General features: G+C 46.4%; 1 protein-coding gene across 2 annotated transcripts in view; it reads right to left on the reverse strand.

The window, feature by feature from the left end:
* The window catches only part of LOC140729269 (vigilin-like), a 211,851-nt gene that overhangs the window by 19,408 nt on the left and 172,599 nt on the right, over window positions 1-19,844 (reverse strand). For both annotated transcript variants that reach the window (XM_073048850.1, XM_073048851.1), the window contains exons 21-24: window positions 12,082-12,218; window positions 10,073-10,177; window positions 5,276-5,410; window positions 1,564-1,707 (exon numbers count right to left, since the gene is read on the reverse strand). In XM_073048850.1, the coding sequence (XP_072904951.1) occupies window positions 1,564-1,707; window positions 5,276-5,410; window positions 10,073-10,177; window positions 12,082-12,218 (521 nt within the window). The remainder of the gene's footprint in view (window positions 1-1,563; window positions 1,708-5,275; window positions 5,411-10,072; window positions 10,178-12,081; window positions 12,219-19,844) is intronic.

Raw genomic sequence — 19,844 nt, forward strand, 5'->3', positions numbered from 1 at the left:
CTGCTCCCTTGTTTCACTCACACAAGGCTGCTGTTCAGGCCTTGTTCGGGGACCCCTGACTGACCCCTTGTCACTTCTCTCCCTCTTCAAACCTCCCTCATGGTCCGAGGAGTGTCCCTGAAACATTTCTTCTCGTCTGCCTCAGATTTCTGAGTGATGTCCCTGTGCTGCTAGGTATCAAATTTTGTTTGCTAACACAGTGGCCTCTTATGACTTTCTCTTTTAAGAGTACCTTATAAAGTAGCTCAACACCAAAAATATCATCTGTATATAATCCTCATTTCTCAGCTCTGAGTATCTCTCTTGGGTCTAACATATTGGTGCAATCAAAATGGCAGAGACTATGCAACGCACACAAAATGCTGGTCAGGCAGCATCTAAGGATCTAGTTGACACTTCAGGCCGAGACCCTTCATCAGGACTGGAAAGGAAGAGAGAAGTCAGAAGATGGGGGCGACGGGAGGAAGAAGTACAAGGTGGCAGGTGATAGGTGGAACTGGGAGAGAGGGAGGGGTGAAGTAAAGAGCTGGGAAGTTGATTGATGAAAGGGATAAAGGGTTGGAGAAGGGGGAATCTGATAGGAGAGGGCAAAAGACCATGGAAGAAAGGGAAGGGTGAGGAGCACCACATGGAGGTGTTGGGCAGGTAAGGAGAAGAGCTGAGAAGGGGAAACTGGAATGGTGAATGGGGGCAATTACTAGAAGTTCAAGAAATCAATGTTCATGCCATTATGTTGGAGACTACCGCCAGTTCATGGCCTCCTCAACTACTACGATGAGGCCACACTCAGGTTGGAGGAGCACTACACTGCCCATCCATTGAGATGTTCCCACAACCAATGATTTCACTTTCAAGGACTCTTTTATCTCACAACATCATATTCTTGTTATGTATTGCTATTTATTTATATTTGCATTTACAGTTTATTGTCTTCTGCACTCTGGTTGATCTTTCATTGATCCTGTTATAGTTACCAAGCCCACAGGACAATGAATCTCAGGGCTGTATGGGGTGACGTATATGTACTTTGGTAATAAAATTTACATTTGAAATTCTACTTTGAACTTCGCAGTACAGTAGAAGCCCAATAATCTGGCTCAATACACAATAAACAATCTGCTAGAGGAACTCACTGGGGGTTGGGGTGGGGGGGGAAGGAGGAGTGGAGAAGGAATAGTTAACATTGTGGGCCGAAACCCTACACCAGGGCTGAGAGAGGAGAGGAGAGATGGGCAGTATAGGGGGGGAAAGAGGAGTGGTGAGACGGGGATTATGGACTAAAGAGGGGTGAAAGATGACAGTCAGGTTATGCCAGGGAGGGGAATGGGATGGACGACGGGTAGATTATAGACAGAGAGAGACATAAATAAGAGAAGCGAGGTAGAAGGTAACAGATCTTTCATAATTTTGTGCACTTTTATCCCCTTTTGCTCTGAGGATAACCAACACACCCTCCTCAAAGGTAAGATGTATCTGTATGCAAAAACTCATTCAATCAAGCCTCTGTACCGATGGAGAAGTGTTACCACCAGTCCAGGGTTACCTCCACCAGTCCAGGGTTACCTGACTTTCATCGCCTTTGTCGGGAAACTGGATGTTGACATCATGGTCTTTCCGAATCTGCGAAATGACAGCTCCTTTCCTTCCAATGATCTTTGGGTGGTACTTGGGATCGACTGAGATGGTCAGCTTAAAGCCCCGTAAAGCCTAGAGGAAATATCGCAATGTTACCAAGAGGGTGGGTGGGGGGGGGGGGGGGGTTTCAAGTCCCACTCTGGATTAACATACTAGACCCCCAAAATGTTTCATTATGGAACAAACTTAATCTGATTTTCATTAGAATGACCACCAGGCTCCTGAACAGGCACGGATAACTTCACTCACCTCAACACTAAGCTGACCTATGGACTCACTTTCAAGGATGCTGCAACATGTGCTCTTAGTTTTATTTAATATATTGAATTGTTTGTCTTCTTTTGCACATTGTCAATCTTTATGCATAGTTTTTCATTGATACTATTGTATTGCTTTGTTCTACTGTGAATGCCTGCAAGTAAATTAATCTCAGGGCAGCAACAGATCGATCTCTAATCTATCTTTCTGCATAGCGTGGAATCAGCTTTTCTGGCCCTTTGGGCTGCGCCACCTCAATTTAATCACAATTACAATGACCAATCAGATTCAGATTCATTTATTGATCACATGCACGTCGAAACAGACAGTGAGATGCATCATTTATGTTAACGACCAACACGACCTAATGATGCGATGGGAGCTGTCTGTGAGTGACGCCACATGTTCCGTTATTTCCTCAAAAGACATTGGAGGCAGAGACTTTGAATACTTCTGAGGCAGAGTTTGTTTGATAGGTGAGACAGGAAGCACTTAGACATAGCTGAACAGGCAAGGAATGGAGGGATTATAATCCATTCACAGGCACTTGTGCAGTTTAAATTGGCATCATACACAGCACAAATATGGTGGGCCAAAGGACCAGCTCCTATGCCGTATTATCTGATGTGAGGGATCTCCAGTTCCCTTTGAGCTGGATGACTGATTCTATGCCCACCATCTTCCCCGACAGCAAGGGAACACATAGCAGTAAAACCTTGAGCTACCAGATCCAGACATTATGGAATGCACCTCCCAAACCACTCCATGGGTGTCAGGGTGGAGATATGTCTCTAGCACCCCCGATAAGGGTCACGTGAAGCCATGGGATCAGGTGGTGGATGGTCGTATGAGCAGCCGGTGCAGATCACAAGTCCTGGTTATCTAACATCAGACAGGCAATCTCTGAAGAGTACTGATAATGGCTGGGGTCACCCGTTTTGTAAAGACACTGCCCAGATGAAAGCAAATGGCAAAGCACTTCTGTAGAAAAATTTGCCAAGTACTATCATGGTCACCGAAAGACCATAATCATCCACGTCACATACGACACCAGCACATAACGAACGAACAAAACCTCTTTACCTCCACCCCTCTCTTCTTCATAACACACATTTGAGGCTGATATTTGAACCAGTCCTTCAACATCTGTGATTCACTATTTATTTTTCCTGATACCAGCTCCTGCACTGCGGGGTTCCTGCTTACCTCAACATAGACAAATGTACAAATCGCAGACATCCCACCCTGCAAAAACTCATGTCAGGGAGGTAGCACCCCCACCCCCCGCAACCCCATACCCCTCCCCCGACGACCTCCAAGTGTGTATGTAATACTTTATTTACTGATTTTGTCTCATCTGTAAACTAAGTTGGGTATATGCAGAAAATATGACCTAAAATATGTATTTATATTATCATGGAATTTAAATAACGTTAGCTATGCTAATGAACGAGTGACACCTGTTAAACTCACCTCAACATGTCTTTTACATTTTAACCCACCGTGGGCAATAGAAAAGTCACTGTTGCAAACACTGCAGCAAGCAACACTGTCATTATTTTTGAGGTCGACTGTAAAGCCCGCCCACAGAGAAAACTGATAGGTCTACTTAGCACGAAGACAGACCAATCAGGATGCTCCCTCCCCCTCTCAAAAAAATCGATTTCTGGGATATTTTATATAACGTGGGCGTCAGGGAGCCGCTATCAATATGCAGGAGACTCCCAGAACTTCCGGGAGAGGTGGGATGTCTGACAAATCAGGGAGAGGAATCAACTATTCAGTTCGATCTTGGATAATCCAGCAGCAGCCTCTCCCACCCTTTACCCACTCTGTCCATCAAGAATCTATTGATCACTGCCTTAAAAAGATTCACAAAACTCTGCTTCCACCCGCTTCTGAGACGGAGAGTAAGACTGCAGCCATCCGAAAGATAGAAAATTCACGTCAGCTTTTTAAAATGGATGGCCCCTTATTTTCAAGGACCAAGGATCAAATTTATTTGTGGGTGACTCCCTTGGATGTTTCTCTAATGATCACAAGACCCTGTTGGACATTAATAACGTAAAATGCCTCAGGCCTGTTTCCCTTGTTTGGTGGTGCGACAGACAGTGTGGGGAGTTGCCTGGCTTCGATTGTAGTGAGTCCACTAGGCCCCAAGATGCAGGCTTGCCTACTGCTGCAGTCCAGGAGAGGAGATGCTGGAGACAGGGTAGCATGGTGACCGTGGTTGATTGGGGGCAGGCCACCCCTGTTGGTGCTGCCCTCCAGTGTTCAACTGATGGAATGACATGCTGGATTGTGTGCATACCATCAATTTGCCCGACATGTCGCTCAAGTCAAGTCACTTTTTATTGTCATTTCGACCATAACTGTTGGTGCAGTAAACAGTAAAATCGAGACAACGTTTTTCAGGACCATGATGCTACATGAAACAATACAAAAACTACACTGAACTACGTAAAACAACACAAAAACTACACTAGACTATAGTCCTACCCAAGACTGCATAAAGTGCACAAAACAGTGTAGGCATTACAATAAATAATAAACAAGACAATAGGCACAGTAGAGGGCAGTAAGTTGGTGTCAGTCCAGGCTCTGGGTATTGAGGAGTCTGATAGCTTGGGGGAAGAAACTGTTACATAGTCTGGTTGTGAGAGCCCAGATGCTTTGGTGCCTTTTCCCAGACGGCAGGAGGGAGAAGAGTTTGTATGAGGGGTGCGCGGGGTCTTTCATAATGCCGTTTGCTTTGCGGATGCAGCGTGTGGTGTAAATGTCCGTGATGGCGGGAAGAGAGACCCCGATGATCTTCTCAGCTGACCTCACTATCCGCTGCAGGGTCTTGCGATCCAAGATGGTGTAATTTCCGAACCAGGCAGTGATGCAGTTGCTCAGGATGCTCTCAGTACAACCTCTGTGTAGAATGTGGTGAGGATGCTCATATATATACATATATATATATTTTTTTTAACATGACTGTGTTTTTCAGCTTGCTACTTTGAATGTGCTGCATATGCTTTGCACCTTGGCCCCAGAAGAACACTGTTTCGATTGTGGTGGTGCGTTGGTACAAGAGGTTAAAATAGGGAATAAAATGTGAATACATAAGTACTGGCATGTATTTACAATATAAACAGCAATATTAAATGTGGTTTGATGTCTAGTTCTAGATTTTAAGGGGAAACTTCCTCTTCATATCCACCCATCGAGACCTCTCAGGACTTTTGAGAGGGAGTTGTTCATTTGGCAGTGACGGGCAGGGGCTTGTACATTGAATGATGACCAACATGTGGCAGAGTTTTATTTCGCACTACAAACCTGGTTAACCTGGAGCAGTCGCGGTTGCTTCTATGCGACAACTGGGGGCTTGGGGACTTACCCGGTCCTCCTGCTCCGCCTGCAGCTCTCTGACCCGCTCCAGGACCCCGGCCCGAGCTCGCTCCAGGTTGGCCGTCAAGCCGGTGATCTTGATGACATCGGACTGTTGGTCTGGAGGGGGTACTGCGATATTCACCTGCAAAAGGCAGGGGCAGAAGGTGTTTGCTAGATTATTGAGTAAATTTAGAGTAACTGAGTCACAATCAGGGAGTCACAGACCACTACCTTCATGGGCCTAAAGACCCACACTCAGTGCATTAGGAACAGCTTTATCCCCTCGGCTATCAGATTTCTCAACGGTCTACATCACTATTCTGCTTTTACACTATTTATTTTTGTAACTTATAGTAATTTTTATGCCTTGCAAGGTACTGCTGATGCACAACAACAAACTTCATGACACGTCAAACACAGTAAACCTGATTCAGATACAGTACAGCAGGTTTCTCGGACCACCACAACACCCATGCCAAACCCTCTCTGCCCATCCTATTCCGCATATTTGGTTTATTCTGCCCTTGAGGCAACTGATTGTTTCTGAGCTTTTATTTTGAGTTTCAGACCTGTATTAGGTCACTTCCTGTGCAGTCAGGAAGTAGGAAAGCATTTCGATTGGCAAAAAGCCAGAGGTTTGTGATAGGAGTTAAAGAAGTTTCTACCTGTTGTTTACCCAGCAAAAGCCTTGCTTGTAAGTGGTAACCACGAGGAAATCTGCAGATGCTGGAAATTCAAACAACAACACACACAAAATGCTGGTGGAACACAGCAGGCTAGGCAGCATCTATAGGGAGAAGCGCTGTCGACGTTTCGGTTAGTCCTGACGAAGGGTCTCGGCCCGAAACGTCGACATCGCTTCTCCCTATAGATGCTGCCTAGCCTGCTGTGTTCCACCAGCATTTTGTGCTTGTAAGTGGTGTTATGTTTAGAAGTTAATCTAAAAATATCAATAAGATTTTGCTAAATATTAGTTATTTTTGAGTTTACTAGACACTAACCTAGATGCTAATGGTTTACACATATTATTTAACTGTAGTACTTGTCAGAATCTTATAATATTTAGCTGGAGGAAACTTAACTACGTTCTTACTTATCTGTGTATATTTACTTGTGTAAATGGAAGAAGCGTCGTTGTTTTTCAGTTTCACCCCTTATTCACCAAGTCAGCAATAAAACCAAGGAGCACGGAGACTACATCCTGACTCTCATGTCATCTTCGAGTGGAGTTTGGCTTACTGTCTAGTTGATGTTACAACACCTCAGTGAGGGCAGTACCAACACAGCATCCTCCGGTGCGTAAGTGCCCATAAGTGGTGTCTAAATACTGCTTACATATTGTGATTGTATCTGATCCCATAGGTGGCACCTGCCTCATGTCAGCCACTTTCTTATCCCTCAGATCCCCTTTAGAACTCCTTCCTCCCACCTTAAACCCCTGTCCTCTTGTTTTAATATAGGTATTGGTTTATTATTGTCACATGTACAGTGCTGTGCAAGTCTTAGGCACATAGTACATAGGATGCCTAAGACTATTGCACAGTACTGTATTTGTAAATGTGGAGAGGAGAGCGAGTTTCTAAATCTGGCAGGAGCCAAGCTTGTTGGGAACGGTGAGGGTGGAGCGCCACGGGAGGGGTGTGGGACAGGTGGCAAAGGAGTCCCAAGGGCAGGGGATGGGGGTGCCGACACACCCAGCCTTGAGACACTAGGCAAGGTCATTTGATTCCAAACAAATGGTTTATTATTACAGAATGTCTCTCTAGTGCTTCCCGGCCCCTCTCTTCCCCCCTCCCCAACCATGAATCCCCTCTCCCTGCCCCCTTCCCACTCTCAGTCCATAACAGAAACCCATGTCAGAATCAGGTTCTTCATCACTCACATGTATCATGAAATTTGTTATTTTTGGGGGACAGCCGTACAGTGCAATACATAATCTTGTATCAAGATACAGTTAAAAGCTGGCCTTGCATACTGTTCATGCAGATCAAATCATTACACGTTGGATTGAGGTACAACAAGGTAAAACAACAATGGAATACAGAGTGAAGTGCACAAATTACTGACCAAGTATAGTGCAGGAGAACAATAAGGTGCAAGATTATAACCAGGTAGATTGTGAGGCCGAGAATCTATTTTATTGCACAAGAAGGCCATACAGAGTCTGATAACAGTGGGGTGGAAGCTGTCCTTGAGCCTGGTGGCATGGGCTTTCAGGCTTTTGTATCTTTTGCCCAGTGGGAGAGGGAAGAGAGAATGCCCAGGGTAGGTGGGGTCTTTGATCATGCTGGCTGCTTTAACGAGGCAGAGAGTCCACACTTCTATTGATCCAGTCGTTGCCTCTCCTAATCTTATACCCTTCAGGTCACCCCTTAGCCTCCTTCGCTCCAGGATAAACAAGCCCAGCATGTCCAATCAATCCCCATCACTAAAGTTTCTCCAGTCCAAACAAGACCCTGGTGCTATTATACTGCCTTGTCCTGACAGCACCACCAAGTGGCCTGCAGTCCAACCTGATGTTCAACTTAAAGTTATAGAGAGATATAACACAGAAACAGGCTCTTTGACCCACTGAGACTGTGCTGACCCATCAACCACATCTGTAACCTTTCAACCCTCACCACCTGGAACATACCCTTTTCTCATTACTACCTCAAGAGGGCTTTAAGGACCCTCCCCATCTGGGACATACTCTCTTCTCGTTACTACCATCAGGGAGGAGGAACAGAAGCATGAAACTGCACACTCAACAATTCAGTAACAGCTTCTTCCCCTCTGCCACTGGAACCCACGAACACCAACACATCACTCCATTTTTTGCACAATTTACTTTTACACCTTGCACTGTACTGCTATCAAAAAAAAAAACACCAACAGGTTTTGCGACACATGTCAGTGATAATAAACCTGATTCTGAGTCTTGGGCAGTGTGAGAAGGATCAGATCTGGAATATAAATGGCTGCAGAACGACCACCAGCCACTTGGCGGTGCTGCTGTGCAGGGCAAGTCAATACAATGGCAAACCTTGTGAGAAAGCACATCTTCTTATGATGATAGATAGATAGATACTTTATATAGATGCAGGCTATTCTGCCCATCAAATCCATGCCAGTTGTCAGCAAAGCAATCCCTCTTTTCTATCTTGGCACCCCTGGAAACCATGCTCCCTCAGATGTTTAAAATCCACTTTAGAGGATTTGTACACACATAACTGGGCCTGCATTTACTGCCCTTGGGAAGGTGGCAGTGAGCTGCCTTCCTGAACTGCTGCTGCACGTTCAGACATATTCTGGAATTTGGGTACAGAGTAAACATTAACTTCAGCAACCAATCTTTAGACCTGAATGTGGATTGATGATTAAATTTAAAATGCAGCCCTGTTTCCTGGAGCTGTGGATGCGAACGAGGAGGTGTGAAAGATGTATGAAGTTCAAAGGAAGCATTGTGGATATATTGTAACTATAGAATTGTCCTTTGATCTTCAAGCATATAAAATATCATGTAATATCGTATCAAACAGGCCTCTTCCTCTGAAAGGGTCTCAATATGATGCCTGTTGCTCAACATTGTTGAATAAAACACTTCTATATCCAATAGCTTCAGTGTCTCTCTGGTGACTCTGTTCACGTTACAACACCTAGAGTGTAATGGAAGAGACACTCCCACAGTAGGGATCAAGTTCCAGGATTTAGAACTAGCACCAACAAGTGATTCTCTTGAACTTCTACAGGTTTGCTATAGACGGGTTATACTTTGTAAACACGAGATTCTGCAGATGCTGGAAATCCAGAGCAACACACACAAAGTGCTGGAGGAACCCAGCAGGTCAGGCAGGATCTATGGAAATGAATAGACAGTCACTCGTTCAAGTTGAGACCCTTCAATAAGGGACCGATGCCAGAATAAAAAGGTAGGGGGAGGAGAAAGAGAACAAGCTAGGTGATAGGGTGAAGCCAGGTGGGTGGGAGAGGGGGGATGAAGTAAGAAGCTGGGAGGTCATGGGTGGAAAGCCTGCTGTGGTAACAGCTCTGACCGGCTGAACTTGTGGAGAATGGATTGCTCAGCCCATCACAGGTCATCACTTCCTTCCATCCAGTCTAAATACAGCGCTTCAAGTGTATTGGGTGCTAGACTCCTCGAGCCTTACTAATTTTTATCGATGTACCATAGAAAATATTCGGTCTGGGCAGATAATGGATTGGTATGACAACTGGTCTGCACATGACCGCAAGCAACTGCTGAGAGCTGAGGACCCAACTCAGCACATCACAGGGAACAACCTCCCCTCCATGGACTCAGTCTACAGGTCTCACCATCTCAGTGAAGCAGTAAGCATAATCAAAGACCCTCTACCCACTCTCCCATCACAGGAGATACAAAAGCCTGAAAGCACACACCAGCAGGCTCAAGGACAACTTTTAACTGGTTTAAGACTTATTATATATAGCTCACTTGCTCCATAAGATAGACTCTTGATGTCACATAGTTCAAAGTACATCTATCATCGACGTATGTATCCATTACACAACCTTGAGATTCATCTAACAGGCTGCCACAAAACAAAGAAACTCAAAAGAACTCATATAAAAAAAAGACCCACAAGCATTCAACGAACAGAGAGAGGGAGGTGCTGAGCTGTGTCCAAAACACACTGCAGTTTCTTGTGGTTATGTGCAGAGCAGTTGCCGTGATTTGATCTGTATGAAAAGTGTGCAGATAAGCTTTGCGCTCTATTTTGGTACATATATAAGTGACAATAATAGTTGGTTTACTGGTTTCCAACCTTGTGCATTCTGTACATACCTCGTATTCTTCCATCATTTTGCGAATGCCGCTGCCCTTCTGCCCGATGATGTACCGATGCAGGTCAAATGGAACTTCAAGATCCACAGTGACAGGGACCAGGGCCTGGGCAATACAACAGCTGCATCAGGCTCAGCCTAAAGGATTGTCCTTCACTCAAAAACACGCACTCCATATTACTTTGATGCTCAGCAGATAAGCAGTGACAGCCCTCGTTTCTCAAATCAAAACTTCACCCAGGGAAAGGATAGAATGGGTCAGACACAGATTGAAGCTCCCTCTACACTGTCCAATCACACACTCCCAGGGTCAGACACAGAGTGAAGCTCCCTCTAAACTCTCCCATCACACACTCCCAGGGTCAGACACAGAGTGAAGCTCCCTCTAAACTCTCCCATCACACACTCCCAGGGTCAGACACAGAGTGAAGCTCCCTCTACACTGTCCCATCACACACTCCCAGGGTCAGACGCAGAGTGAAGCTCCCTCCACACTGTCCCATCACACACTCCCAGGGTCAGACACAGAGTGAAGCTCCCTCCACACTGTCCCATCACACACTCCCAGGGTCAAACACAGAGTGAAGCTCCCTCTACACTGACCCATCACACACTCCCAGGGTCAGACACAGAGTGAAGCTCCCTCCACACTGTCCCATCACACACTCTCAGGGTCAGACACAGAGTGAAGCTCCCTCCACACTGTCCCATCACACACTCTCAGGGTCAGACACAGAGTGAAGCTCCCTCTACACTGTCCCATCACACACTCCCAGGGTCAGACACAGAGTGAAACTCCCTCTACACTGTCCCATCACACACTCCCAGGGTCAGACACAGAGTGAAGCTCCCTCTACACTGTCCCATCACACACTCCCAGGGTCAGACACAGAGTGAAGCTCCCTCTACACTGTCCTTTCACAGTCCCAGGGTCAGACACAGAGTGAAGCTCCCTCTACACTGTCCTTTCACAGTCCCAAAGCACAGTGTAGAGAGGTCTCTACACCCATCACACAACTAGCAAGAGGAGCTTTCAGAGATGATCGTTCTTTATAGGAGCCCTCCTCAGCAATTTTGACAACTGATTTTTGTTGGCTCATGTTGTCCTGGACCTTGATGAGTCTGTATTCCATGTACACAAAGAAGGCAAGAGATTACAGGCTCTCAGTGACTATTTTAGGGACCTACCCTCTAAGTGGCACACTTTACCTCTAAAGCTCCTGGTCTTTGGCACCTGTTATGGAGGGAGGATAGGTTTGGGAATCTCATCAGTCTGCTCTGAGCCTTGCTGAGTACGTCCTGTTTGAAAATGACCACATTTTCCAACCTTGTGCTCTGCCTGGGCATCTTCCAAGGTTACGGCCCCATATGGGTGTCCCTGGGGAATGAGTACAGGGCAGCACAATAGCATACGCTATTACAGCGCCAGTGATCCAGGTTCAATTCTTCTGCTGTCTGTAAGGAACTCGTACGTTTTCCCTGTGACCACCAGATTCCCATCAGGTGCTCTGGTTTCCTCCCACATTCCAAACACATAGGACGAGTGAGTTGCTGGCATTGGAAGGGTGATGACACTGGCAGGCTGCCCCTCACCCACCACCCCCATATTCAGCCTCAGACTATGGTGGTTATTGACACAAATTGTGCATTTCACTGCACGTTTTTATGTACATATGACAAATAAAACTAATCTTTATCTCTATTCGATCTTTACATGATGTTTACTGGATTACACAGCGCGCACACACACACACACACACACAGAGTTAGATGACAATAAACTTGAATTTGAAATTGTGGCTGGGTTGGAGGGACGTCGGGAGAGCTAGATTTCCTCTTTTCTGTCCTGGAAGTTCCCCTCCAGACTGGGCCATGATGGAAGACGGTACCCCAGGAATCTCAGTATAGCCTGAAAGGTGGCAGACGCCAGCCGTCTGACTCTCAAGCACTGGCGAGATACCGGGACCAGGACAGCAGGCCCTTGGTTGCCTGGCTGACGGTATGACCTACCAGCAATGCTTCACGAGCTGCCTCGCACTTCTCCTTCCGGCCTGAGATCACGATGACGTCACACTTCCTGGGAGGGTGCTCCGTCTCCCGAAGGTCGGAGCTCAGGTCACCGTTCTCCTGAGGGTGCAGGTCTGGACCTGTTCAACAGATACCAGCACTGGTCAGACTGCCCCCATCACATTAGGCAGAGAGAGACTGGCACGTTAGACTATCCCTGTCTTGGCAGCCTGTGCCTCTGTCTGATTATATGTCTCAGGCTCCTTAAGGTTGTTATAGCCAGGGGTGGGAATGGGATCAAGCTCCCCTACCTCTTAAATACTCCCAATGGCGTGCGCCTCAAATAGCCTCTGACAGCCAAGTCCAGCTCCTGGCTTTCACGTGTAGCTTAGCTACTAAGCCCGGTGATTTTATTTCTACTGACAGGAGAAGGGACAAAGGTGGGTTACTGACACCTTAAAACCAGTCACTTTGGGCAGATGGGGCTCATCAGCTGTGGCTGGCAACTCATCTAGGAGAAGGAAAACTCTGATCTCAAACGTCTGCTGCTTTGCGGCCATATCCACTCCTGGGGAAGGTTTCAGGAGTAAGCTCCGAGGGAAAAATCTGGAGCTGGAGTCCCTCAAGCAGTCCTATGTTGAGTTCAACACTGACTGGCAACCCCTGATGTCAAACTGTATCGGTATCCACTGTCCCTCTGGATTCAGCAGCTGCGTGGAGAGGGGAAGCTTGCTCTCCATATCGTACTGCCCAGGCTTGCTTATCTACACAGCTAGGACACAACATCCATAGATGACTCTGACTGACGGTGGCCTCACGTTTACATGCCTGCATGTCGTAAGCCCATCCCTAGGGCCAAAAACAGCCTTCCTCTCCCAGCATTCACAGCTCCCTGGTGCTGACCTGCTGAGTTCCTCCAGGTGGGTGGGTGTGGGTGTGTGTTTTAATCTGGTTTCCACTGTTTTTTTAATGATGCACCAAACAGCAATGAAGGAGGCCCTTTGGACACAACAACCATTCAACACCCATTTACATTGACAGATCCGACTCCTCACCTACACACTTGGAGGAAATGTACAACAAACAATTAACCCACCACCCTGCACATCTTTGGGAGGTAGGGGAAAAGCCAAACTGTCACAGGGAGAACATATAAACTTGATGTGTTCTCCCCACAGTGTCGGAGGCTGAGGGGAGACCTGTGGGAAAGGAACAGGCCATTTGGCCCAAATGTTTTGCCAAACCAGTGAAGCAAATCAAAAACACATAAACACTAACCCCTCCTACCTACAGCATGTCCACATCCCTCCCTCCAGCCTCCTCACATCCAGGAGCCTTTCCAAACATCTCTTAAAAGCCTCCAATGTATTTGCCTCTACCACCATACCAGGCAGAGCATTCCAGACATCCACCATTCTCCGAGTAAAACACTTACCCCTCACATCTCCTTTGAACCTACCCCCTCTCACCTTCAATGCATGCCCTCTGGTATTAGACATTTCAACCCTGGGAAACATATTCTCTGTCCACTCTATCGATAATCTTATAAACCTCTGTCAGATCTCCCCTCAGCCTCTGCTTCTCCAGAGAAAACAAATTTGTTCAGCCTCGCTGGGGTGAATGGCCTAAGTCTGCTTGTATGTCTTATGGTCCAAACATCTAATACTAGAGGACATGCATTTAAGGTGAGAGGGGTGTAGGAGCCATGAATTTATTCCGTCCGTTGGGGCCATGTATCTATTTTCTGACAGCATTGTAGTTTGTGGCGCGTTTATTATGGTAATCTGTCATGTGGGTTGGGGCGCGGTGGAAGCGAATAAGTATAGTTATGTATTCTCATTTTGTTAGTTGTCTAGTTTAATCTAGTGGAGAGTAAGCCAATGACATTGGTTTTTTTTCTTGACTGTTAATTGTAACTTATTAGACAGTTTAAATACACTAACTTCGTTACTTTGCTACCAGATTGCTAATTGGGAAGTTATTAGAATGCTTAGCTATGCTAATTTGAACTCTACACCACCAATTTAGTTTTCTTTAAATCGCTACAAGATTGTTCCTCTTTGCTGGTTTCCATGAGGACCATAAAATATAGAAGCATTAGGCTGTCTGCTGCACCATTTCATCCTGGCTGATCCATTTTCTGTCTCAGCCTTCTCTCCATATCCTTTCAAACCCTGACTAATCAAGGATCAATCAACCTCTACCTTAAATAACATAGAGACTGGGTTTCCTGTGGCAATGAATTCCACAGATTCACCACTGTCTGGTGAATTCCTTCTTATCTCTTTTCTAAATGGATGTCTCTCTATCCAGAGGCTGACCCTCTGCTCTTAGACTCCCCACCACAGGAAACACCCTCTCCGCCATGGTTTCACTATAAAGGATCGAACGTACTTTTTATCGATTTGGAAGTTCGTTATTTGGAAGTGGGTCATATAGAGCCGAGTACCCTGGCTCAGTCTCTCAGGTCTTTTTTTTTGTTTTCAAGTAACTACGACAAGGGGGAAAAGTTTAAAGGAGATGTGCGGGGATAGTGGTGGAAGTAGATATGACAGGTTTTAAGAGGCATGTGAATATGCAGGGAATGGAGGGATAGGGACTGTGTGCAGGCAGAAGCGATTTAGATCAACATGGTTTCACGTTTGGAACAGACGGGATGGTGCAAAAGGCCTGTTTCTATGATGAACTGTCTTGTGTTCCTTGCTCCCCCAAACCTCCACTGAGCAGACAACCAACAGACGACACAATCTCAACTAACCAGGCCTGATACCCATTTAACTACACACTCTCCCATCTCCAAAACTAGACCTGTCCCCAGTTAGCTCCAACCTTCCCCTGAACTACACCCTCCTCTCCCAATCAAAATCAGCATCAGGTTTCATATCACTGGCATATGTCATGAAGTTTGTTGTCTTTGCGGCAGCAGTACAATGCAATTCATAATGACACACAGAAAAAACCCGAATTACAGCAATTATATATATTAAATAGTTAAATTAAATAAGTAGTGCAAAATAAAAAGAAATTTAAAAGAAGTAGTGAGGTAGTGTTCACGGGTTCAATGTCCATTCAGAAATCGGATGGCAGAGGGGACGAAGCCGTTCCTGAACTGTCGAGTGTTTGCTCCTGTATCTCCTCCTCGATGGTAGCAATGAGAACAGAGCATGTCCTGGGTGATGGGGTGGTCCTTAATGACAGATGCCGCCTTTTTAAGGCACCGCTCCTTGAAGATGTCTTGAATACTACGGAAGCTATGTCCTGGATGAAGGGGGTTCTTAATGATGGAGCTAACTAAGTTTACAACTCTCTGCAGCTTACTTTGATCCTGTGCAGTAGCTCCCACCCCCCACCATTCCAGACAATGATGCAGCCAGTCAGAATGCTCTCCACAGTATATCTGTAGAAACTTGCTCGTGTTTTTGGTGACATACCAAATCGTCTCAAACTCCTATTGAACTATGGCTGCTGTCGTGCCTTTTTTGTGGCTGCATCGACGTGTTGGGTCCAGGTGAGATCCTCAGAGATGTTGCCACCCAGGAACTTGAAATTGCTCACTCTCTCCACCTCTGATAGCCTCTATGAGGACTGGTGTGTGTTCCCTTCTCTGCAACCTTCCACAACACTGGAGTGTAGGAGGATGAGGGTGCATCCACAGCGGTGTATAAAAACACAAGGGGCAAGAGCAGAGTGAATGCACACTGTTTTCTTCCCACAGTTAAGGGAATCACAAACAGGAGGGCGTAGGTTTAAAATGAGAAAGGAGAAATTTGAAAGGAATTTGAGGTGTCAATATTTTCCCCCAAAGGGTGGTCAGTGTGGACAGAGCTGCCAGAGGAAGTGGTTGAGACAGGTATTTTAACAATATTTAGAAGGTACTTGGACAGGTATGTGAATAGACAGGTTGGGCGAGACTAGAACTAGAGGTCCTGGGCTAAAGGTGAAAGGGGAACTTGAGAGGGACCTTCTTCAACCAAATGGTGAGGAGAGTGTTAAATGAGCTGCCAGCAAAAGTGTTAGATACAAGTTCAATTTTAACACAACAGTATTTGGAAAGGTACATGGATGGGAGGGGTATGGAGGGCAATGGTCTGGGTGCAGGTCAATGGAGATAGTTCAACACAGACTAGATGGGCCGAAGGGCCTGGTTCTGTGCTGTAGCAGTCTATGACGCTATGGGAAAGGTTTAAAAGGGTCATTGCAGGCAAATAGGACTGTCTAAAATGGGAATCTTGGTCAGCATGAACCAGTTGGGCTGAAGGGTCGGTTTCCATGCTGTGTGACTCTGACTCTAACCCTCTGTGGTTCAGATCTCTCTTTGGTCTGGAACCAAACCCCTTCACTCCATGGGGCAGAACCTCTCGTGACCTCTACCCCCCCCCCCCCCTTTACCCCATATCATAACACCACCCTCTCCACTTGGTCTCACCCCAGAGTAGAGGTATTAGACAAATGTTTGATGGTTTGTACTTTTGCCAGGAAGACAATCGCGCTTACTGAGTTAAAGGGTTTATATCAGAGTCTGGGTCCCCATGTGTTGTAATTATAAGAGTCAAGCAGCTAAACAAATATCAGCCCATGTAAATGAGGCCGATCGCCTCATTAACATGTTGAAACCACCCTCAGTGGAGTGCTGAGTCCCCTGCTGACAAGCTATTTATAGGGAGCTTTCAACCTTTCAGTCATGGGCAATTAGGTTTTCAACACAGGGAAAAGCACCAAGATGCCAGTGTGATACTGCAGCATCGACCAGCTGTTCGTATGTTGCCCAACTGTAACACAGTCAAAGGTGCCTGAACAGGGGCTCACAGCTCGGGGTTCAGAGATTCTGCGTTCCAAGTGCATTTAGCAGAGAAGGAGGCCATTCGGCCCCATACATATGTGCTCGTGTTTGTTTTCCACATGGCTACTTGTCGACTTGGAACACCGAACATTACAACACTGTACAGTCCCTTCGGCCCACAATGTTGTACCTGCCTTTTAACCTACTCTGAGATCAAACCAACCCTTCCTTCCCACAGAGCCCTCCAGTTTTCTAACATTCATGCTGCCGATCTAAGAGTCTCAGGAATCCGTTACCACGGACGGCTGTGGAGGCCAAGTTACTGGGTATATTTAAAGAAGAGGTTAACTGGTTCTTGATTAGTCAGGGCATCAAAGGTTACAGGGAGAAGGTAGAGGAATGGGGTTGAGAGGGATAATAAATCAGCCATGGTGGAGCAGGCTTGATGGACCGAATGGCCTAATTCTGCACCTAAGTCTTATGGTCTCCTAAATGTCCCTAATGTATCTGCCTTTACTACCACCCCTGGCAGGGTTTTCCAAACACCTAGTACGGTCTTTGTAAAAAAAATTACCCCCCCCCCCCCCCATATGTTCTTCTAATCTATTTATTTATTGACATACAACATGGAGTAGGCTTTTCCAGCCCTTTGAGCCCAGCAATCCCCCAATTTAATACCACAGGACAATTTACAATGACCTACCAGCTAGTACGTCTTTGGACTGTGGGAGGAAACCCATACAGTCACAGGGAGAATGTGCAAATTCCTTACAAACAGCACCAGCAATTAAACCCTGGAAAACTGGTGTTGTAAAGCATTGTGCTAGCTATAACCCTACTGTGCCACCTTGTATGTCCCACTCTACTTTCTCGCCCTGGGAAAGAGTCTCTGCCTGTCCTCTCGAACTTTGCCTCTTATCATCTTGTACACCTCTATCAAGTCACCAAAGGCAGCAGGAAGGGGAAGTTAGGAGGACGCACACCAATCCTCACCGAGTGGTCTGCAGTGGACAGGGTCAAGAAAGGGTAGCCCGTTCCAAGCGCTTGGGCATCAACATCCCACAGGATTTATCCTGACGTAATCATGAAGAAGGGACACTAGTGCCTCAGCTTTGTTAAGAGTTGAAGGACAATAGCACATTTCTACAGATGTAGGATGGTGAGCATTCTGACTGGGTGCATCCCAACCCCGTATGAAGGCTCCACTGCACAGGATCACAAGAGGCTGCAGAGGGTTGTCAATTCAGGCAGCTCCATCGTGGGCACTACCCTCCACACCATCAAGGACATCTTCAAAAGACTGCATCCATCATTAAGGACCCTAGCCATCCGAGACACGCTCTCTTCCTGTTACTACCGCCAGGAAGGAGGTGAAAACCCACACTCAGCACAAAGGAACAGCTTCTTCTCCTCTGCCATCTGATTTCTGAATGATCTTGCAATTCCTCTTCTGCACTATTTAATTTTATTGTAGTTTATTATGCCCGCACTGCCAAATAACTGATTTCATGACTGCTGTCAGTGGCGATAAACCTGATCCTGATTCATTCTTCCACTCCTGTTTTCTCAGCACGGATCCCCGCTGTCACTCCACACTTCCCCTTCCTTCTTCATCTCTTTCCCGAGCTCCCCACTCGCCTCCTGTTACACTCTCCTAAGCCCAGGCCTTGCCCCAGCTCCAACCCCGCCAGATCTTCACCACTGCCCCCTTGCCCCAACCTCCCCCTCTCTGATGCTGAGTGTTCTGTGTGCACGGAGCAAGAATGGAGTAGCATGATTAAACATTTTCACTGAGTCAGGTTAGTGCTGCCGCATGCTGGACAACCAGCAGTCAGCGTCCTCTGCTGAGGAAGCCATCGTCCCAGCAGGTGAACCAATGGACGCTTCATCAAGGGAAGAGAAGATTCCCAGTCCACTGACCTCGACATCAGCTAACCAGCAAGGCACAGAGACAGAAGCTACGCGCTCCCCCCCCCCCCCCCCCCCAACAAAGGAGCACCAGCCAGTTGGCTGGTACCAAGCTGATGCTGGAGAAGAGTCTGTGTGGCCTATTGCTGATGTCAGCTCGCTGTGCCTGGATTGTAGGCCTCTGCGTTCGCTTGGTGTCTCTCTCTTTTGATGATGCTGGAGGATGTTACCGAGGTTCTACGTTTATGGATTGGACCGTAGACATTTTCCAGTCTTATGATTTTTATATTTTGTTTCTGCCCGTTCTTTGTTGTTTGTTTAGTGTGGGTGGAGGAGGTTGGGGTGGGTTGATGATCAAGCTGCCACTTTTTTTTTTGTGTGTGGGGGGTGGGTTTGATGTTTCTCTTTGAACAACTTCCATGGTTTTTCCTTGTTTGGCGGCTATCTGGAGAAGACGAATCTCAGAGTTGTGTACGGCATACATACTTGGTAATAAATGAACCTTTGAGACAATTCATAACTTTTCTCAGATTACTCATTTATTTTCTTCCTCTGGGATCCCCATCTACAAGGGAGAGGTTTGAACTGTGTCGGATCAATCGGGCCTCCCGTGTGCGGAGGGCTCTCTCTAGGATTTTGAGTGTGCATGTTTTCTCGTCGTTGGGTCTGGTTTGTAGCTCCCGCACAGTGAATTGCACAGCATGTACCGTGGCTAACAGGATGCAGATAAATGTCAAATCATAACACTCTGTTGTCACCCTTGCTCCACACATATCTAACACTGCCAGCCTTTACTATGAGTTTCACAGGAGGAAGACATTTCATTACATCCTGATGTGCACAACAAGAAACTGAATCTGAACGTCAATTGCCTCAACTTCCTCCACACTCCTCTAATCCCCCCCCAACACTCAGCACTCTGTTCCAATCCCAACCCAGAGGGAGATGCTGCTCAACACATGGCCGAACGATCAGTATTTTTTAAAATTGTTTTTTAAATTAAAAAGACAACAACAAAAATATTGGCACAGTAGTGTAGTGGTTAGCGTAACGCCTGCGGTAACATTGGGGTATTATT

The sequence above is a fragment of the Hemitrygon akajei genome, chromosome 6 (assembly GCF_048418815.1).
Source record: "Hemitrygon akajei chromosome 6, sHemAka1.3, whole genome shotgun sequence".
NCBI lineage: Eukaryota > Metazoa > Chordata > Chondrichthyes > Myliobatiformes > Dasyatidae > Hemitrygon > Hemitrygon akajei.